The sequence below is a fragment of the Lepus europaeus genome, chromosome 15 (assembly GCF_033115175.1).
Source record: "Lepus europaeus isolate LE1 chromosome 15, mLepTim1.pri, whole genome shotgun sequence".
Taxonomy (NCBI): Eukaryota; Metazoa; Chordata; class Mammalia; order Lagomorpha; family Leporidae; genus Lepus; species Lepus europaeus.
Genome location: NC_084841.1, coordinates 10,328,699 through 10,345,911, shown reverse-complemented (window position 1 = coordinate 10,345,911; position 17,213 = coordinate 10,328,699). Strand labels below are relative to the sequence as shown.

Below are 17,213 nucleotides of genomic sequence, written 5' to 3'. Positions count from 1 at the left end.
GATCTTTATTAACAATAGCAAGTTGAAATACCACTTGAAAGCAGGAATCTCCCTTTATGATTTTATAATGTCTTACGTTGCTGTTTAGAGGAAGTGAAAATATTCCCTAACTTAGTATATTTCTCTTATTCCCCAGAACAGTATTATAGTTCAGTAGTTCTAATTCATAATGAAATAAATATTTCCCGTGCGTTAGCAAAGAAGTGAATTTTCACTTTTTTGGATCATTGTGGTAGTGTGCTAGAGCTGCTGTAGCTTAAAAAGCAGCGATTTCTGTTGTTGCAGCGCTGGGAACTGAATCCAGGATCCAGACAGGCAGGGTTGCTTCCTCGGAGGCCCCTCCCATGGCTGGCAGGTGGCCGCCTTCTCCGTGCCTTCCTCTGGCCTTGGCCTGTGTGCAGGCAGTCCTGACGTGTCCTATGTAGGGCACCAAGCAGGCTGTCCTAATGGCCTCCTTTGGTCTTAGTCTCCCCGTTACAGGCTCTGTGTCCACTTCAGTTACAATGAGGTCCTGGGCACTGAAGGTGAATCTTGAGGGGGCACATTTCAACCCTTAGCAGTCCCTGTATTTCATTTCTTGGATTCTGTCCTCCACCTCCTCTGTTTTAGGCGGTGTTATTAATTGGTGAGCAAGGGACAGCCAAAACGGTCATCATCAAAGGATTTATGTCAAAATATGATCCTGAGAGTCACATGGTCAAGAGTCTGAACTTCTCATCTGCAACCAGCCCACTGATGTTTCAGGTGAGGCTCCTTGGTGTTGGTTGTGAAGCCCAAGTTCGTGGTGAATGTTGGAGACTCACGTGCCCTTCCTCTTCTGCCTGTGCTCACTGAACCTCGTCCTCGATTACCCAGTCAGGGTAAATCTCCTGAAAATTCTTCTGTTATCTTTATGATTCCAGCACAATAGAACCTCTCTCCAGTTAGGGTGTAATATATAATCTAAAACTGTGGTGAAATAAAATGCTTATATAAGGTGCTGTAGGCCTCAATGTTGCTTAAAATATAGAAGAAAAGCCTATAAACATTCAAATACCAAGCTAAAATAAACAACGATTCCTCCACCAAAACTTACTTCCTCTCCTTAGCTTCTGCTTTTCTGCGGCTGCTATCATTTTTCAAACCTTTATGTTATTTGCTTTGAAGTCTTGAGTCAAAGGCTGTTACTGTGTCTAAAGAGATGCTTTCCACATCACTTTCTTTGTCCCATGCTCCTGATTCACCTCGGTGTAACCCACTTCATTATTCTGTACCAGATGTTAGCAAGGAGGGATTCCCCAGGTGGTCTTGGCTCACATCCACTTCTCTTCCAATCTAGCTAATTTCTGTTTCCTAAACTGCCACTTTCATCCTAATACTCCCTGACTTAGCATTCCCTGATGGTTTCCATGACCAATGACAGCAAGTTATGAAATCTTAGCATCTTCAACATCTTACCTTATCATACTGCACAAAAGTGACAGAAAAATGTCCTTACGTTGGCATTGCTTTTGTTGGTGACACTGCCAGTTCCAACCTGCATTTGCAGTGGCTGGTTAGTTCTTTGTCTCCTGGTCCTCATGTGTAGGACCTTATGGAAACTGAGGAGGAAATGCTGAATGTCAGTCCAGGCTTCAACCATTCGAAAATCATCTCTCATATCTTTATTAAAACATTGGTGCATTATCAAGAAGATGCACTTCGCAAACTGCAAATGGCAGGGAAATTTTAAAAAAACCTTATTTATTTATTTTTTAAAAAATTTTTGACAGGCAGAGTGGACAATGAGAGAGAGAGACAGAGAGAAAGGTCTTCCTTTGCCATTGGTTCACCCTCCAATGGCCGCCGCGGCCAGCACACTGTGGCCAGCGCACCGCGCTGTTCCGAAGGCAGGAGCCAGGTGCTTCTCCTGGTCTCCCATGGGGTGCAGGGCCCAAGCACTTGGGCCATCCTCCACTGCCTTCCCGGGCCATAGCAGAGAGCTGGCCTGGAAGAGGGGCAGCTGGGACAGAATCCGGTGCCCCGACAGGGACTAGAATCCAGTGTGCTGGCGCCGCTAGGTGGAGGATTAGCCTGTTGAGCCACGTCGCCAGCCAAAAAAACCTTATTTATTTATTTAACAGTCAGAGTTACAGACAAAGATGGGAAACAGAGATATCTTTCATCCACTGGTCTACTCCTCAAAAGCCCACAACTGTCCAGTCATGGGCCACACCAAAACCAAGACCCAGCAACTCCATCCAGGTTTCCCACATGAATGGCAGGAACCAAAATACTTCAGCCATCATCTACTACATCCCAGACACATTAATATCAGAAATGGAGGCAAGGTTCAATCCCAGGTACTCTGATTGTGGAATTTGGGCATCTTAAGCAGCAGCTTCGTCCACTGAACCACTGTACTTCGTCCACTGTACTTCAAGAAGGGAAATTTTTAGTGTAATTCAAATCCAAAAAATGTTGCTGTTGATGACTTTTTTGATGGAATGTAAAGAATCAGAACAATGAAATCTTTTTAGGCTATGGCTAAATCTTCTCTTTTTATCATTTAATTTATTGGTGACAACAGAATGCCAAAACACAAAGACCATTGTTTAAATTTGTAAATGAGACTATCAACTTCATTGTACTCCTTTGTTGGAGGTAGACTTTTGAATGTTGGCCAGCCTTTTCTCACTGATTAGCGTTTATACAGTGAGGCAGCTCTGCAATTTTAGTGTTTCAGAAGCAGCAGACTAAACTATCCTAGACTGGCAAGATGCTAACATTATATATATTCATTCCATTGACACTGCTTTATATTTAAAGAATTTTTGTTAGTTTTACTTTAGGAGAACATCCTCTTTAAGGGTTATAATTATAACCTTATTTGAGAATGCAGGTTTTTAAAAATCAAAGTGTGATTTTTTTATTTCACTATGTAAGGTCATTACCTAGCTATGCATATGTCCAGAGATTGTACTTAATCTTTAGGCCTGTAATGTAATTCTGACTAGAAACTGCCCAGAGTTAGTGAGAATTCCATAGGTTGAAGAACAGGCCCCCACAAGACTGCCCTTGCTTCAGATACCAGCCTCATGCTCAGGGGTTCCCTGGCTTCCTATGCAGCTGGCCAAGGGGATGCAGTCTCTGGTCCCACAACACTCTCAGTTCAGATAATCTGGTAGAGTGATACATAGAACCCAGGAAAGTGCTCTGCTTTCTATGACTTTTATTTTATCTTATTTATATAAATTTTTTAATATAAAGAGAACAGATTTCATATATCTTGTAGGTATAATTCTAAATAGATAACCATACTTCCCTACCTCCTTCTCAACCTCCTCAGTCCCCCTCCTTTCCTATTTTCTTTTTTTCTTCAATTTTTGCAAAAACATGATTTCAATCCACTCCATAATCACAGGCTTAATGCACCATTAACCATAATATTAAACATGTAAGAAGTTGAAAGACCACTGATCTACAGGAGTATAAGCAAGGGTAAAAAATAATAATTAAATTGCAAGATGTCTATTTCATCTCTATTTTTTTGTATTCTATATTAATTACCACATATCAGAGAAAACATATGATATTTATCTTTTTGGTACTGGCTTATTTCACTAAACATACTGGTTTCTAGTTTCATCCATTTTGTTGCAAAAGACAGGATCTCATTTCTTTTTATTATTGAGTAGTATTCCATTGTGTACGTACACCGTATTTTCTTTATCCAGTTACCAACTGATGGACATCTGGGTTGATTCCAAATCTTAGCTATTGTGAATTGAACTGCAGTGAATGTGGTGGTACAGATAACTCTTTTATATGCTGATTTCATTTTGTTTGGGTAAATTGCCAGGAGTGGAATGACTGGGTAATATGGTAGATCTAGTTCAGATTTCTGAGGAATCTCGATACTGTCTTCCATAATGCTTGTACTAGTTTACATTCCACCAACAGTGCATTAAGGGACCTTCCCCCCACATTTCTGCTAAAATTTATTGGTTTTTGATTTTTGGATGAGAGCCATTCTAACTGGGGTGAGGTGAAACCTCATTGTGGTTTTGATTTACATTTCCTTGATTAGTGATTAGTGAGCATTTTCACCTGTGTCTGTGGCTATTTGTATTTCATCCTTTAGAAAACGCCTGTTGAAGTTCTTTGCCTACTTCTTAACTGGATTATTTGTTTTTTGTTGTTGTTGAGTTTCTTAAGGTCTTTACAGATTCTGGATATTAATCCTTTATCAGTTGCATAGGTTGTGAATATTTTCTCCCATTCTGTTGGTTGCCTCTTCACTTTGTTGAGTGTTTCCTTTGCAATGCAAAAGCTTCTTAGCTTGATATGACCACATTTCTCAATTTTTGTTTTCATTGCCAAGAAGCCTTTGCCTATGCCAATGTCTTGCAATGTTTTTCAATGTTTTCCTCTAATAATTTAATATCAGGCTGTAGATTTAGATCCTTGATTCATTGTGAGTTGATTTCTGTGTAAAGTATGAGATAGTGGTCTTATTTCATACTTTTGCATGCATAGATCCACTTTTCCCATAACTATTTGTTGAAGAGATTGTTCTTTCACTAGGGATAGGTTTTACCTCTTTTGTCAAAGATTAGTTGGTTGTAGCTGCATGAATTATTTTCTGAGGTTTCTATTATGTTCCATCTACATGTAATTTTTTTTTGTGCCAGCACCAGGCTCTTTTATATATAACTGCCCTGTAGTATGTCTTGAAATCTGGCATTGTGATGCCTCTGACTTTGTTTTGGCTTTTTTTTTTTTTTTTGTAAAATTGCTATAGCTATCCAGGGTCTATTGTGTTTCAATATGAATTTTAGCATTTTTTTTCCTAGCTCTGAGAAGAATACCCTTGGTATTTGGAATCACATTGAATCTATAAATTGCTTTAGGTAGTATAGACATTTTGATGATATTAATACTTCCAATCCATGAACATGGGAGATTTTTCCATTGTGCTGTATTTTATTTTTTCTTTATTAAGGTTATAGAGATCTTTGATATCCTTGGTTAAATTTATTACAAGGTATTTAATTTTTTTGTAGCTATTGTAAGTTCTTTTTCAGCCATGATATTGTCTGTGTATACAAAGACTGTTGGTTTTTGTGTATTGATTTTCTATCCTACAACATTACTGAACTCTCTTATGAATTCTAGTATCTTCTGGTAGACTGTCTTTGGTTCTTCTATATATGGATTTATGTCATCTGCAAACAGGGCTCATTTGACTTCTTCTTTTCCAATTTGTTTCCCTTTGATCTTCTTTTCTTGTTTTGTAGCTCTGGTTAAACTTCCAGAACTATATTGCATTTCAACTATATTGATATCAATTGTGAAAGTGGACAACCTTGTCTGGTTCCAGATCTCAGTGGAAATGCTTCCAACTTTTATCCATTCAATATGATGCTGGCTGTGGTTTTGTAGTATATTTTCTTGATTATGTTGAGGAATATTCCTTCTATTCCCAATTTGCTTAAGATTTTTGTCATGAGCTCTGTGACAGTTTTCTAACAAAGGATACCAATCAGCAGCAGCCAAAGGAAAAGATTAATGATAAGGTTTTTTGGGGGGAGGTTTGCAAATATGAACCTTCCCTGCCCCAGGATGTGTAACCCTCCAGGCATAGCATGTGTATCACCTAGCAGGATGTTCACCAGAGCTTCAACGTCTTGAGTTTTTATTGGGACATCATTCCATAGGCATGCTTGATTGAGCCGTTTCCCATGTGATTAAACTCCATCTCCAAGCTCCGTCCCCTCACAAAAGGTCTGCTGAAATCATATGACTTAAAACTTCAAATCTTGAATCACATGTTTGGTTTTCAGGCATGAGTGGTTTCAGGGTCCCCTATGAGTAACAAAGACATTCCTATTACTCAGGAAGTTCCATGAGTTGAATAAGGTGCCAAATCCTCTAATACAAGGCAAGGACTTGTTATTCTGTTTTTCTTAGCAGCTTTATAATATTTACTCCTGTAAAGTAGTAAAGATCTGTGGTCTCATTCTCTTTGTCTCTCTCTCTCCCTGTAGCTCTGCCTTTCAAATACATACATAAATCTTTAAAGACACACACACACACACACACAGAGAGAGAGAGAGAGAGAAAGAGAGAGAGAGATAGAGAGAGATCTCCATCTGCTGGCTCACTCCCCAAATGGCTACAATGACCAGGCTGAGCCAAATCAGAGCCAGGAGCTTCATCTCTGTCTCCCATGTGGGTGGCAGTGGTCCAAGCACTTGAGTCATCTTCTATTTCTTTCCCAAGCACATTATCAGGGAACTGGACCTCAAGTGGAGCAGCTAGGACTCAAATTGGCTCTTCTATGGGATGCTGGCATCACAGGCAGATGCCTGATGAAATATGCCATAGTGCCAGATCTGATCTGTGAATCTTTAACGTGAAATATTTATCAATTTCCTGAAAAAAAGCCAGAAATTTTCTAAAAAGTCAGTTTATCCTTTGAAATACAAGTTCATAAGCCATGTAATATGGTTCTACAAGTGGTATCCTATTAAAGTATAGTAGAAGCAGAAAAATAATAAAGCAGACCTTGAAAACACAGTCATCTCTATTGTTTAGGGTTCCTTTATTGATTCTCAGCTTTTGCGGATTCACTCCCATCTTTCAGTATTAAGGTGGAGTCAGTGTGTCTGTTTTCCTGTTAAGAAACATCTCAGGACCATCCATCCACTCTGTTTCATACTTGTACCTTGTTGTGACTGCTGATATCAGGGTTTTCTGTTAAGGGAGACTCATTAGTTGTAGAAAGCTTTCGATTAGCCAAATTCCTGTAATTAACTTCCTCACTGTAATTTTCAGTTGTTCATGCTAAACAGGGCTGATGGGACCAAGTGTTTGTATTTCTGTTTTCTGTTAGGTTGGGACCCACCAAAATGAAATTTTAGATGAGATAGCAGCTGCTGCCTGTCTCTCTTCTGTTACTATGGCATTTTGTCCAAACTAGGACTGGCTCTGTTTGTTACTGGACAGATTGTGTTCATAAGATTTTCTTTGTTAGCACCATGGTGTCACTTTAACTTCTTATTGTTAAGAGCACTATTTGCCTGGGATAGGCTTGCTTTGCTTCTATTGTTTTAGATTAATTATTAACACCACTTTCACAATCTAAAGTGTCTGATTTGGACAGAAATCATAATCACTGCATTTTCTGGCTAGAGAAATTCAGTGTTTTTTGTTTTTACAAATATTTACTTTATTCGTCTGAAAGATGGGGGGCAGGTGGAGGGGCAGAGAGAGAGAGAGAGAGAGAGAGACAGATCTGCTTTCTATTTGCTGGTTCTCTCCCCAGATGGCCACAATAGCCATTACTACGCCAGGCTGAGTCCAGGAAGTGGGAAATTCATCCTGGTTTCCCACATGAGTGGCAGGGACCCAACTTTTTGGGCCATCATCTGCTGCCTTCCTAGGTGCATTAGCAGGGAGCTGGATTGAAACTGAAGCCAGGACTTGAGACTGCACTCCATTATAGGATATAGGTATCTGTCCCAAGAGGTGGCTCAACACAGTGTGTCATAATGTCCATCCCTCAGTTTTTTTTTTTTCAAAAGAGATTTCTCATCCCCCCCAACTAATATTGTTGCAACTTTTTTTCCTGTTTTTGAAAGTAATTCCTGAATATCTTTAGAAATATTAACAATACAGAGAGATGAAAAGAAGAAAGAAAATTACTTAAGGGAATTTCTGAAAAGATTTATCTCTTCTAAAAATAATCTGAATGTGTTTTGAATGCAACCACCATTTTACAAATGGTTGCATAGCAGTAGGTTTTATTTTTATTATTTTTTAATGAGAATCATAAATTCCACATTTTCCCCCCAGGACTGAGAATTGTCTTTCCAGATGACATCTTCTATGAAAGACTACTGTGTGAAACAGGGAACCATGCCTTCACTTTGGTGGAATTGGAGCTGTGCTGCGGAAGCTCCTTCTGACCTCACCCACAGGGCCCCTGTGGGTGCAGAAAATCATTCTGACCGCTCAGTGCGTAGTTTAATGACCAATGTCAACAGGAGACTCCTAAGAGATAATGTGTGAAAGCATTTTTCCATGGAAAAGCACTCTTAGATGTCAGGTTTACTGTTAATATTAATTCACCCAGATGGAAGGATACTCAAGTACTATGAATCAGTGGTGGCAGAACCTGTGTGGGAGAGCAGGTGTCCAGGTGCTCTCCTGAGCCCCTACTTTTCACCTTCTTCTTTCACCACGTTCCAGTGGCTGATTTATCACTTAATGTTCTTGTTTTATTTTTAGATTTTAGTTATTATTTATTGTGTTTGCATGTTATTTTTGATATATTTTACTGTTTATAATATCCTAGTGAGCATTTTAATCTTCACCAACTCAAGACTATTTTCATTTGGTTTTTGTGAATTATAATAAAGTTAGAAGGCGTTATTTAGCAGTAGAGGTCTTGATAAGGAGCATAAACTCTCCATTTTTACCTTTTAGCTTTAGTATATAAATAGAAATCTAATGTTAAGAGTACCTTACATGAGAGTCTTCAAAAAGTTCATTGACTATGTATATTATGGAAAAATCATACAAACATTTCAAAATTGTGTTTCACCAAAAATAAACTTATCTTTTAATTATTTTTTCAATGAACTTTTTGAAATACCCTTGTATATCAATTTAATTTTATGTGATATGTATGAAAAGTGATTTAAGTAATGGTAAATAGAGATTCACATAGAAGTAATATCTTTGTATTTTTATAATATATCTATCTCACCAAGTAATTTCACACATTATCACATATATATATATACATACATACATACATACTATTCTGTTATTTACACACACACACACATACATATATATGATTTTTCAGCTCTTTATATATATATATATATATATATATATATATTCCCAAAACTCGGCTGTGATTCAGAAGTGTTAAGTGACTTATGTGAAATAACAGTGCTAATAAGTGGGGAAGCAGTAGTTTACCCCTTTTTTTCTGACTTTAACCTTCAAGCCATTGTGTAGGATCATGCAGGTTGTATGCTTTATTTTGCTCATAGAGATGACTGTGTCAATAATGCACCAAAGAGCTGTCAACACCTATTCCAGTGCAATGTTCTCCCCTCTTTTTGGTTGGGGAAACAGACGTGTGCAATCTAGCATAGTTGGGTAAGTGCTACTTAGGGTATAATCTAAGGACTGTGGAGCCCAGGGGGAGATGGGAATTAGTTTCTTTAGGGGATTACAGAAATCAATGTAATTAAAGAATTGACCATTACATGGTGGTACTTAATATTTATATTAGTTCTTAGAAATTACAAAGGCTGAATTGTCTGTTAAGAAAGTAAGTGAGAAGATTGATTTGCGTCTAAGGTTAGGGCTCCTAGCCTAGAATGGAGAGCTGCGGCTTTCCTTACCTCCATTCCTAAGTTTCCTTGGTTTTCTAGCCATCTTTTTGATTTCTTGAAACACCACTGTCACAAGGGGGGTTCATGTTGGCATATCATGACAAGAGACAGGAGATCAGAGACTTGTTTAGGATCTATAGATTGCATAAGAGGTCATCTGGCTATCATTTTCCAGTTTCAGGGTAAAGTTACTGTATTTTCAAAGAAAAGCATCAATGGCTCTTAGTATAGGACCTTACTAGAGATTTAGTTTTTTTTTTTTTTTTTTTTTTTTTTTTTTTTTTTTAAATAAATAGCTGGATTGAGAGAAGCAACATCTTTGGAGGCTCATTCATTTAAGTGTTTCACAAAGTGTGTCTGACTAATGCTGATCCTATGAGACTTTTGGGATTGGAAATGGCTAATACAGGAATGTATAACTAAGGATACCATAGTGAACACTGTAAACCAGCCTGTGCAATGAGTGTCATTTAGTGGCCTGTGTTTTATTGTTAACTGATCACAGATGAGTTAAGGATTTAGGGACCAGACCAAGGAGACTGAAAAGGATTGTGTAAAATTGGAACTGAAGGGGTACACAGGGGCATCACATAGTTCTTTGTAATCCACCAATGGGGGCCCTGGAATGAGCAGGATTACACTGTCCTTTGGAAAGTTCTTTCTGGCTGCAGAGGGCAAAGCAACAAGGAAAAGGCCTGGCTGCACTCAGACCCGAGAGGCGATGACTGCCATCGTTTCTCAGGAGAGAGATTGGGCTACACCAAGACCGTGAAAATGAGGGTGGAAATAAGGATGCACTGACATTGTGCTTAGGAAGTAGAATTGACAGGACTTCTGTTTTGCTGAGTGGATGTTCTAGAGTAGAAGCATAGGAGGTAGGTAGGTAGGTAGGTAGGTAGATAAATTGATACGGCCAACAGTGACTCCAGGTTTCCTGTATTTATTTATCTACGCATCACATCTTTACTGATAAATAATACACAGTACCTGACAGTTTCAGACAATGAGTATGCAATGATGAACAAGATAGATAAGCTGCTTGCCCTGCTTACATTCTGGTGGGGGTGAAAGACACTGATCAATCAAGCAGCTATACAGGGTTTCATTAACTGGATCTTGATTCATAACAAGCAAAGCAATGGATGAAATGGGAACACAATGTGAATGGTAGAGTATTTCAAAAATCACTGATAATTATTTTTTTAAAGATTTATTTATTTATTTGAAAGTCAGAGTTACACAGAGAGAGAAGGAGAGGGAGAGAGGGAGAGAGGGAGAGAGGGAGAGAAAGAGAGAAAGAGAGAGAAAGAAAGGTTTTCCATCCGTTGGTTCACTCCCCAATTGGCCATGACAGCTGGAGCTGCGCCAATCTGAAACCAGGAGCCAGGAGCTTCTTTAGAATCTCCCATGCTGGTGATGGGCCCCAAAGACTTGGTTCATTATCCAGGCCAGAGCAGAGCGCTGGATAGAAAGTAGAGCGGCTGGGACTCAAACCAGTGCCCATTTGGGATTCCGGCACTGCATGCGGCGACTTTACCCGCTACACCACAGCGCTGGACCCTGATAATTCTTTACATTGATCTCTTTAGGGAGACAGAATATTCTAGATAAATTACAAATCATGCTCTCTCTCTCTCTCTCTCTCTCTCTATATATATATATATATATATATATATATATATAGATATATATTTAAGTCCAGTTGGAGATACCAGTCTCAGGATAGTTTCCCAAAATGGCCTCAAGTGGACAGCTATATAATGTAATCTCTCTCTCTCTCTCTCTCTCTCTCTCTCCCTCCCCTCTCCCCTCTCCCCTCTCCCCTCTCCCCTCTCCCCTCTCCCCTCTTCCCTCTCCCACTGTCCCTTCTTCCTTCCTTCCCTCTCTCTTTCCCTCCCTCGGTAGATACATAGATAGATAGATAGATAGATAGATAGATAGATAGATAATGGAGTAGAACATGTGGTTATTATGTTTCAGGCCTTCAGAGGTCCCGCTTGACTCCAAAATTCATTAAGTAACTATGGAATGGGTAATACGTCTAAAAACAGAGCAGTTTCAACAAACTACTCAATGTTTCTACCACTCATGCTTTTATTTGGGTTAATTTAGCTCTTTGGCAGTGTACATAGCTTACTTGTGATTTCCTAAAATGGAAGGGGAGGAAGTGCAGGTATGAGGTTAGTACTCTTGTAATTCTAGCCATCCCATCTTTGGCTTTTTAGCTTTCAGATGCCGTAGAGACAGAGAATCTACCTGCCTGAGAGTTTTCATTACTAGACATTGGGATGTTGGAAAGGCTGGTTTTTTTTTTTTTTTGCCAGAGGGAAGTGTCATGAGATTATTAATTGGCTTATGCATTTAAAATAATTGAAAAGCACAGCTAAATTTAGACTAGTGCATTAAACAGTTTGCTTTTATGTCAAGGGGATGTGAAATTTTTTTACTTTAATATTATTTCATAGGAGAGTCATTTTGTAATTGAATGAATTGGAATATATTTATATATCTTTCTATTTAAAAATGGTGAAAGATCTTTAACATCTCATGCTATTATTCATTAATATGATGATTAAAACTTATAATTGGGAATTTCTGTGATTTCCAAGGACAGATATATAGACTTTTGCTTTAATCTTTAGTCTCATTTTGTCAAAATTGTAAAAGTCATTTTTAACTTGCTTCCTTTTTAATCATGAAATAAGAAAACTTTTTTTTGTAGGAGAATTTTATCTCTATATACCTCTACTTTCTCCTGTATTTTTGCATCATCTATAGCATGATTTAAAATCATGCATCAATAGGTCTACAGCACTAGGAATGAATTATGGTCTTCTAGAGACTGGGAACTTTAAATTCATTTCTGTTTTCTCTGCAGTGCTAGCCTCTGGTCACTCAGTTATACATTTTGAAAGACTGATTTCTAAACATTCCTGTGGCAATGAGATTACCACAATCAGGAGTCAAGGACTCTTCCCCTACTTTATCCCTACCAGCTTCAAATGTGTTTCCATCAGTTTTCTTATTCTTTTTCATATTCAAGGAAGTTATAAAGCATCGTATGATCTCCTTTTGCACCACCTAAGTTGAGAATGTGGAAATGAGGACACATAGAGAGTCTTGTTCTTTATTTTGTGTTGAGCAATGAAGCACAATCCAGTGTGATTGCTTCTGCCCCAAAGCAGCAGATTTGGATAGTTTCAGGCTGCAGGCACCCATTGGCAGCCTTCTAATGAGGAGAGCAGCCTTCAGCCCATGATGGGCTGTGCAGCTCCAAGGGCAGCTCTAAGAAGCTTCTGAGGGAGTAGCTGTGTTTATTGTGGATGGAAGGGTAATTTACAGCAGGATTTGAGCCATTGAATAATGTGGAGTGGGTTTTCTTATTGTGTTAGTAATATAATAAAGCAAAAAAAGATATGTACAAGTAGAGATTAATCCCATTCAAAATTCATATTGATTAGAATTTTATTTATTGGTAAATTAAACTAGTTTGTCAAATATTATGAATATTATGTGAGATAATTTAGGTACTTTATAACTTGTATACCAGAATCAAGGAGGGAAATTTGGGGCCGGCACTGTGGCATAGTGGTGAAGATGCTACCTGCAGTGCTGGCATCCCATATGGATGCCAGTTCAAATCCTGGCTGCTTCAGTTTTGATCCAGCTCTCTGCTATGGCCTGGGAAAGCAGTAGAAGATGGTCCAAGTCCTTGGGCCTCTGCATCCATGTGGGAGATCCAAAAGAAGCTCCTGGCTCCTGGCTTCATATCAGCTCAGCTCCAGCCTTTATGGCCAATTGGGGAGTGAACCAGTGGATGGAAGACCCCTCTCCCTCTCCCTCTCCCTCTCCCTCTCCCTCTCCCTCTCCCTCTCCCTCTGACTTTCTGTAACTCTGCCTTTCAAATAAATAAATAAATCTTTAATAAAAAGGGAGGGGAATTTTGGCATTTTTTGAAGTAATTCTTGTCAGAGGTTCTTATTTATTTATTTTTTCCAACACAGTAATTGACCATATCTTAGGGGATAGTTTCACAGTTGTTTTCATTGTTTTTTTCCATCTAACAGAGGACAATAGAGAGCTATGTGGATAAGCGCATGGGTACAACGTATGGCCCCCCTGCAGGAAAGAAGATGACTGTTTTTATTGATGATGTGAATATGCCAATAATCAATGAGTGGGGAGATCAGGTTTGTTGATCTTATTATATATTTGATTTTTTTTATTCAACATTGATGTATTCTTTGATGAGTAAATGTTTTTCTACTTTTTCAAGATCCAATTTCTGAATTCCAATAACGTTTATTCTTTCAAAACACAAAGAGGTTCTGGAGCTATAAGGAGTGATATTTAATTTTGGAAGTTGTTGTCTTTTTTAGGTCACTAATGAGATATTACGACAGCTGATGGAGCAAAATGGATTCTATAATCTGGAGAAGCCTGGAGAGTTTACCAACATTGTGGACATCCAGTTTTTGGCAGCCATGATCCATCCTGGGGGTGGACACAATGACATACCCCAAAGACTCAAGAGGCAGTTCTCTATTTTTAACTGCACATTGCCCTCTGATGCTTCTGTGGACAAGATCTTTGGTAAAACAAGTGTCAGTGGGACGTGGGGGGAGCAATGAGCACCTTCTTGTTTTCCTCTGAGGAACTGTCCACCCAGGGGTCCACACAGAAAGCACATTGGTTGGCTACTCAGTCTCCAACCCTTATTACTCTCTTGTAGTGTATTTTGTTTCTTATAGGGATTTATATGGATAGGGTTGGATGCCTGATTAGATATTTTCTACTCATGTCTTTTTTAAGTGACTGCATTAGCTCATTTTATGTCCCTATAACAAAATACTCAAGGCTGGGTGGCTTTACAAGTAAGAGACTTATGTAGCTCACAGTTCTGGAAGCTGGAAGTCCAAGATTGGTTTCTGGTGAGGACCTCGTGATAGATGGCATCAAAGTGATGGGAAATTGTATAGAACAGGTCACATGGTGGGACAGGAAGCCAAAGAGATTCAGGGGTCAACCTTGCTCTTTTCATCATGAATGGTCTTGTGGGGATTTGCTGGAGTTCCGTGAGGACACTCTCTAAAGGTGATATGATAGCCCAGTAGCCTCAGTACCCTCTATTAGGCCCCACCTATTAAAGGTTCTATCATCTTCCAATTTTGCCACACTGCGGACCAAGCTTCTAGAACAAGTACCTTTGACGGATGCCCTCAAACCATTCCCAAAGTGTAGCAGTAATTGTTGCCAGCTTTAACAAGGAAGTTTAACATTAAGTGAGCATGGAGATTAGGTAGTTTTCTCATTGAAATGAATGGCTATAATTCCATGTTAAGTTTCAGTAAGTGTTTGTTTAACCAACCCATCTAATGATTTTGATCCCTTGAACTGTGGTGCAAAGAGCAAATCAGAGCTCCAGTCTGATTTTTAGAATAATTGACAGGATCATAATAAGTTATTGACTGATTATGTAGTATTCTTGAGATAATTTAATTGAAGAACCACCCACCCAATAAATAACCACATATACTTAATTGAGTAATGAAGATGCATTTGTTACTGACTTGGGAATTACTCTTTGTAGATAAAATGCATATTATGAACAGTTTCATGTTAGGTACTGATTTATAATTTTTGAAATGCCTAATGGAAAAATTATTAAGATTATATTAGTATATTTCTGATAGACTAAAATGTCATCTTGGCACCCCAGGCAAGTAGAATATGGCTATAATCTTCCTTCAATTACAACAATTGATGAGGTTTAGAAGCCAGATTATATTTATAGTATCTAAACTTGGTAACAGTAAAGTGGATCGAAACAATGATTATTAGCATTTTTAATTATCCTTCATTACCTGTAAAATTCTATATATAATGAATGAAAAGGTGACACTAGAATAAAAAAAATTAAGAGGAGTTATGAAACCTTTTTACTTATCTCTGTATATTACAACTTTATCATTGTTACCCATTTAATAATAATAAGTTAATTGTAGCCAGAATTTTCAGTAGTATTTCTTCATCAACTTTCAACTTCCTTTTTTTAAAAATGATTTACTTATTTATTTGAAAGGCAGAGTTACAGAGAGAGAAGGAGAGACAGAGTGATCTTCTTTCCATTGGTTCACTCTCCAAATGGCAGCAATAGCTGGAGCTGGGCCAGTCCAAAGCCAGGAGCCAGGAGCTTGTTCCAGATTTCCCATGTGGATGCAGGGACCTAAGTACTTGAGCCATCCTCCATTGCTTTTCCAGGCACATTAGCAGGGATCTGGATCAGAAGTAGAGCATCCAAGTTTCAAACTGGTGCCTATATGGTGCTATGCCATAGGGCCAGCCCCAACTTTCCAGTATCTTGAATGTTGACTTCCTTAGACATATATTTAGCTTTATGACATTTAAAAAAGCAACATAAAATTATTAATATAATCTATTTATTTATTTTATTTAGTAAATATAAATTTCCAAAGTACAGTTTATGGATTACAATGGCTCCCCCCCCCCATAATTTCCTTCCCACTCACATCCCTCCCATCTCCTGCTCCCTCTCCCATTCCATTCACATCAAGATTCATTTTCAACTATTTTTATATACAGAAGATTGATTTAGTATATATTAAGTAAAGATTGCATCAGTTTGCACCCACACAGAAACACAAAGTGTAAAATACTGTTTCAGTACTAGTTATAGCATTACTTCACATTGGACAACACATTAAGGACAGATCCCACCTGAGAAGTAAGTACACAGTGACTCCTGTTGTTGACTTAACAATTTGACACTCTTGTTTATGGTGTCGGTAATCTCCCTAGGCTCTAGTCATGAGTTGCCAAGGCTATGGAAGCCTTTAGGGTTTGCCGACTTCAGTCTTATTCAGACAGGGTCATAGTCAAAGTGGAAGTTCTCTCCTCCCTTCAGAGAAAGGTACCTCCTTCTTTGATGGCCCTGTTCTTTCCAGTGGGATCTCACCCGCAGAGACCTTTCATTTAGGTCTTCTTCTTTTTTTTTTTTTTTTTTTCCAGAGTACCTTGGCTTTCCATGCCTAAAATACCCTCATGGGCTCTTCCGCCAGATCCGAATGCCTTAAGGGCTGATTCTGAGGCCAGAGTGTTGTTTAGGACATCTGCCATTCTATGAGTCTGCTGTGTATCCTGCTTCCCATGATGGATCATTCTCTCCCTTTTTGATTCTATCAGTTAGTATTAGCAGACACTAGTCTTGTTTGTGTGATCCCTTTGACTCTTAGACCTATCAGTGTGATCAATTGTGAACTGAAGTTGATCACTTGGACTAGTGAGATGGCATTGGTATTAATATAATTTTATTTAATATGTGGCTATCAGTAAAAATGTGTGATCACCTTTGCATTACCTCTACATTATAATGCTTTTCATTTTAACTTACTTCATTTGAGTGACTAGTCAAAATGTTCTGATTTCCTCCCTTTCTCAGGGGTGATTGGGGAAGGCTATTACTGTATCCAGAGAGGTTTCTCAGAGGAAGTGAGAGATTCAGTGACCAGACTGGTGCCACTGACACGCCGACTATGGCAGATGACCAAGATGAAAATGCTCCCTACCCCGGCCAAGTTCCATTATGTGTTTAACCTTCGGGATCTTTCCAGGATCTGGCAAGGAATGCTTAGCACTACTTCAGAAGTCATCAAGGGACCAGATGTAAGTGCCATCTAAGAGAGAGAAAGACCAAGAACAAAAAATAACATTGTTATTAGCATGCCTCTTAACCATTTTTATTAATTTAATTTTACTTTAAATTATGGAAATATTCTGAGATGCTTCCCTGTGGGTATTCTTTGCCTGATTCCAACT

General features: G+C 38.6%; 1 protein-coding gene across 1 annotated transcript in view; it reads left to right on the top strand.

The window, feature by feature from the left end:
* The window catches only part of DNAH5 (dynein axonemal heavy chain 5), a 265,270-nt gene that overhangs the window by 138,662 nt on the left and 109,395 nt on the right, over positions 1–17,213 (top strand). The window contains exons 47-50 of the mRNA XM_062212620.1: positions 610–744; positions 13,445–13,567; positions 13,757–13,970; positions 16,837–17,060. Coding sequence (XP_062068604.1) covers positions 610–744; positions 13,445–13,567; positions 13,757–13,970; positions 16,837–17,060 — 696 coding nt within the window. The remainder of the gene's footprint in view (positions 1–609; positions 745–13,444; positions 13,568–13,756; positions 13,971–16,836; positions 17,061–17,213) is intronic.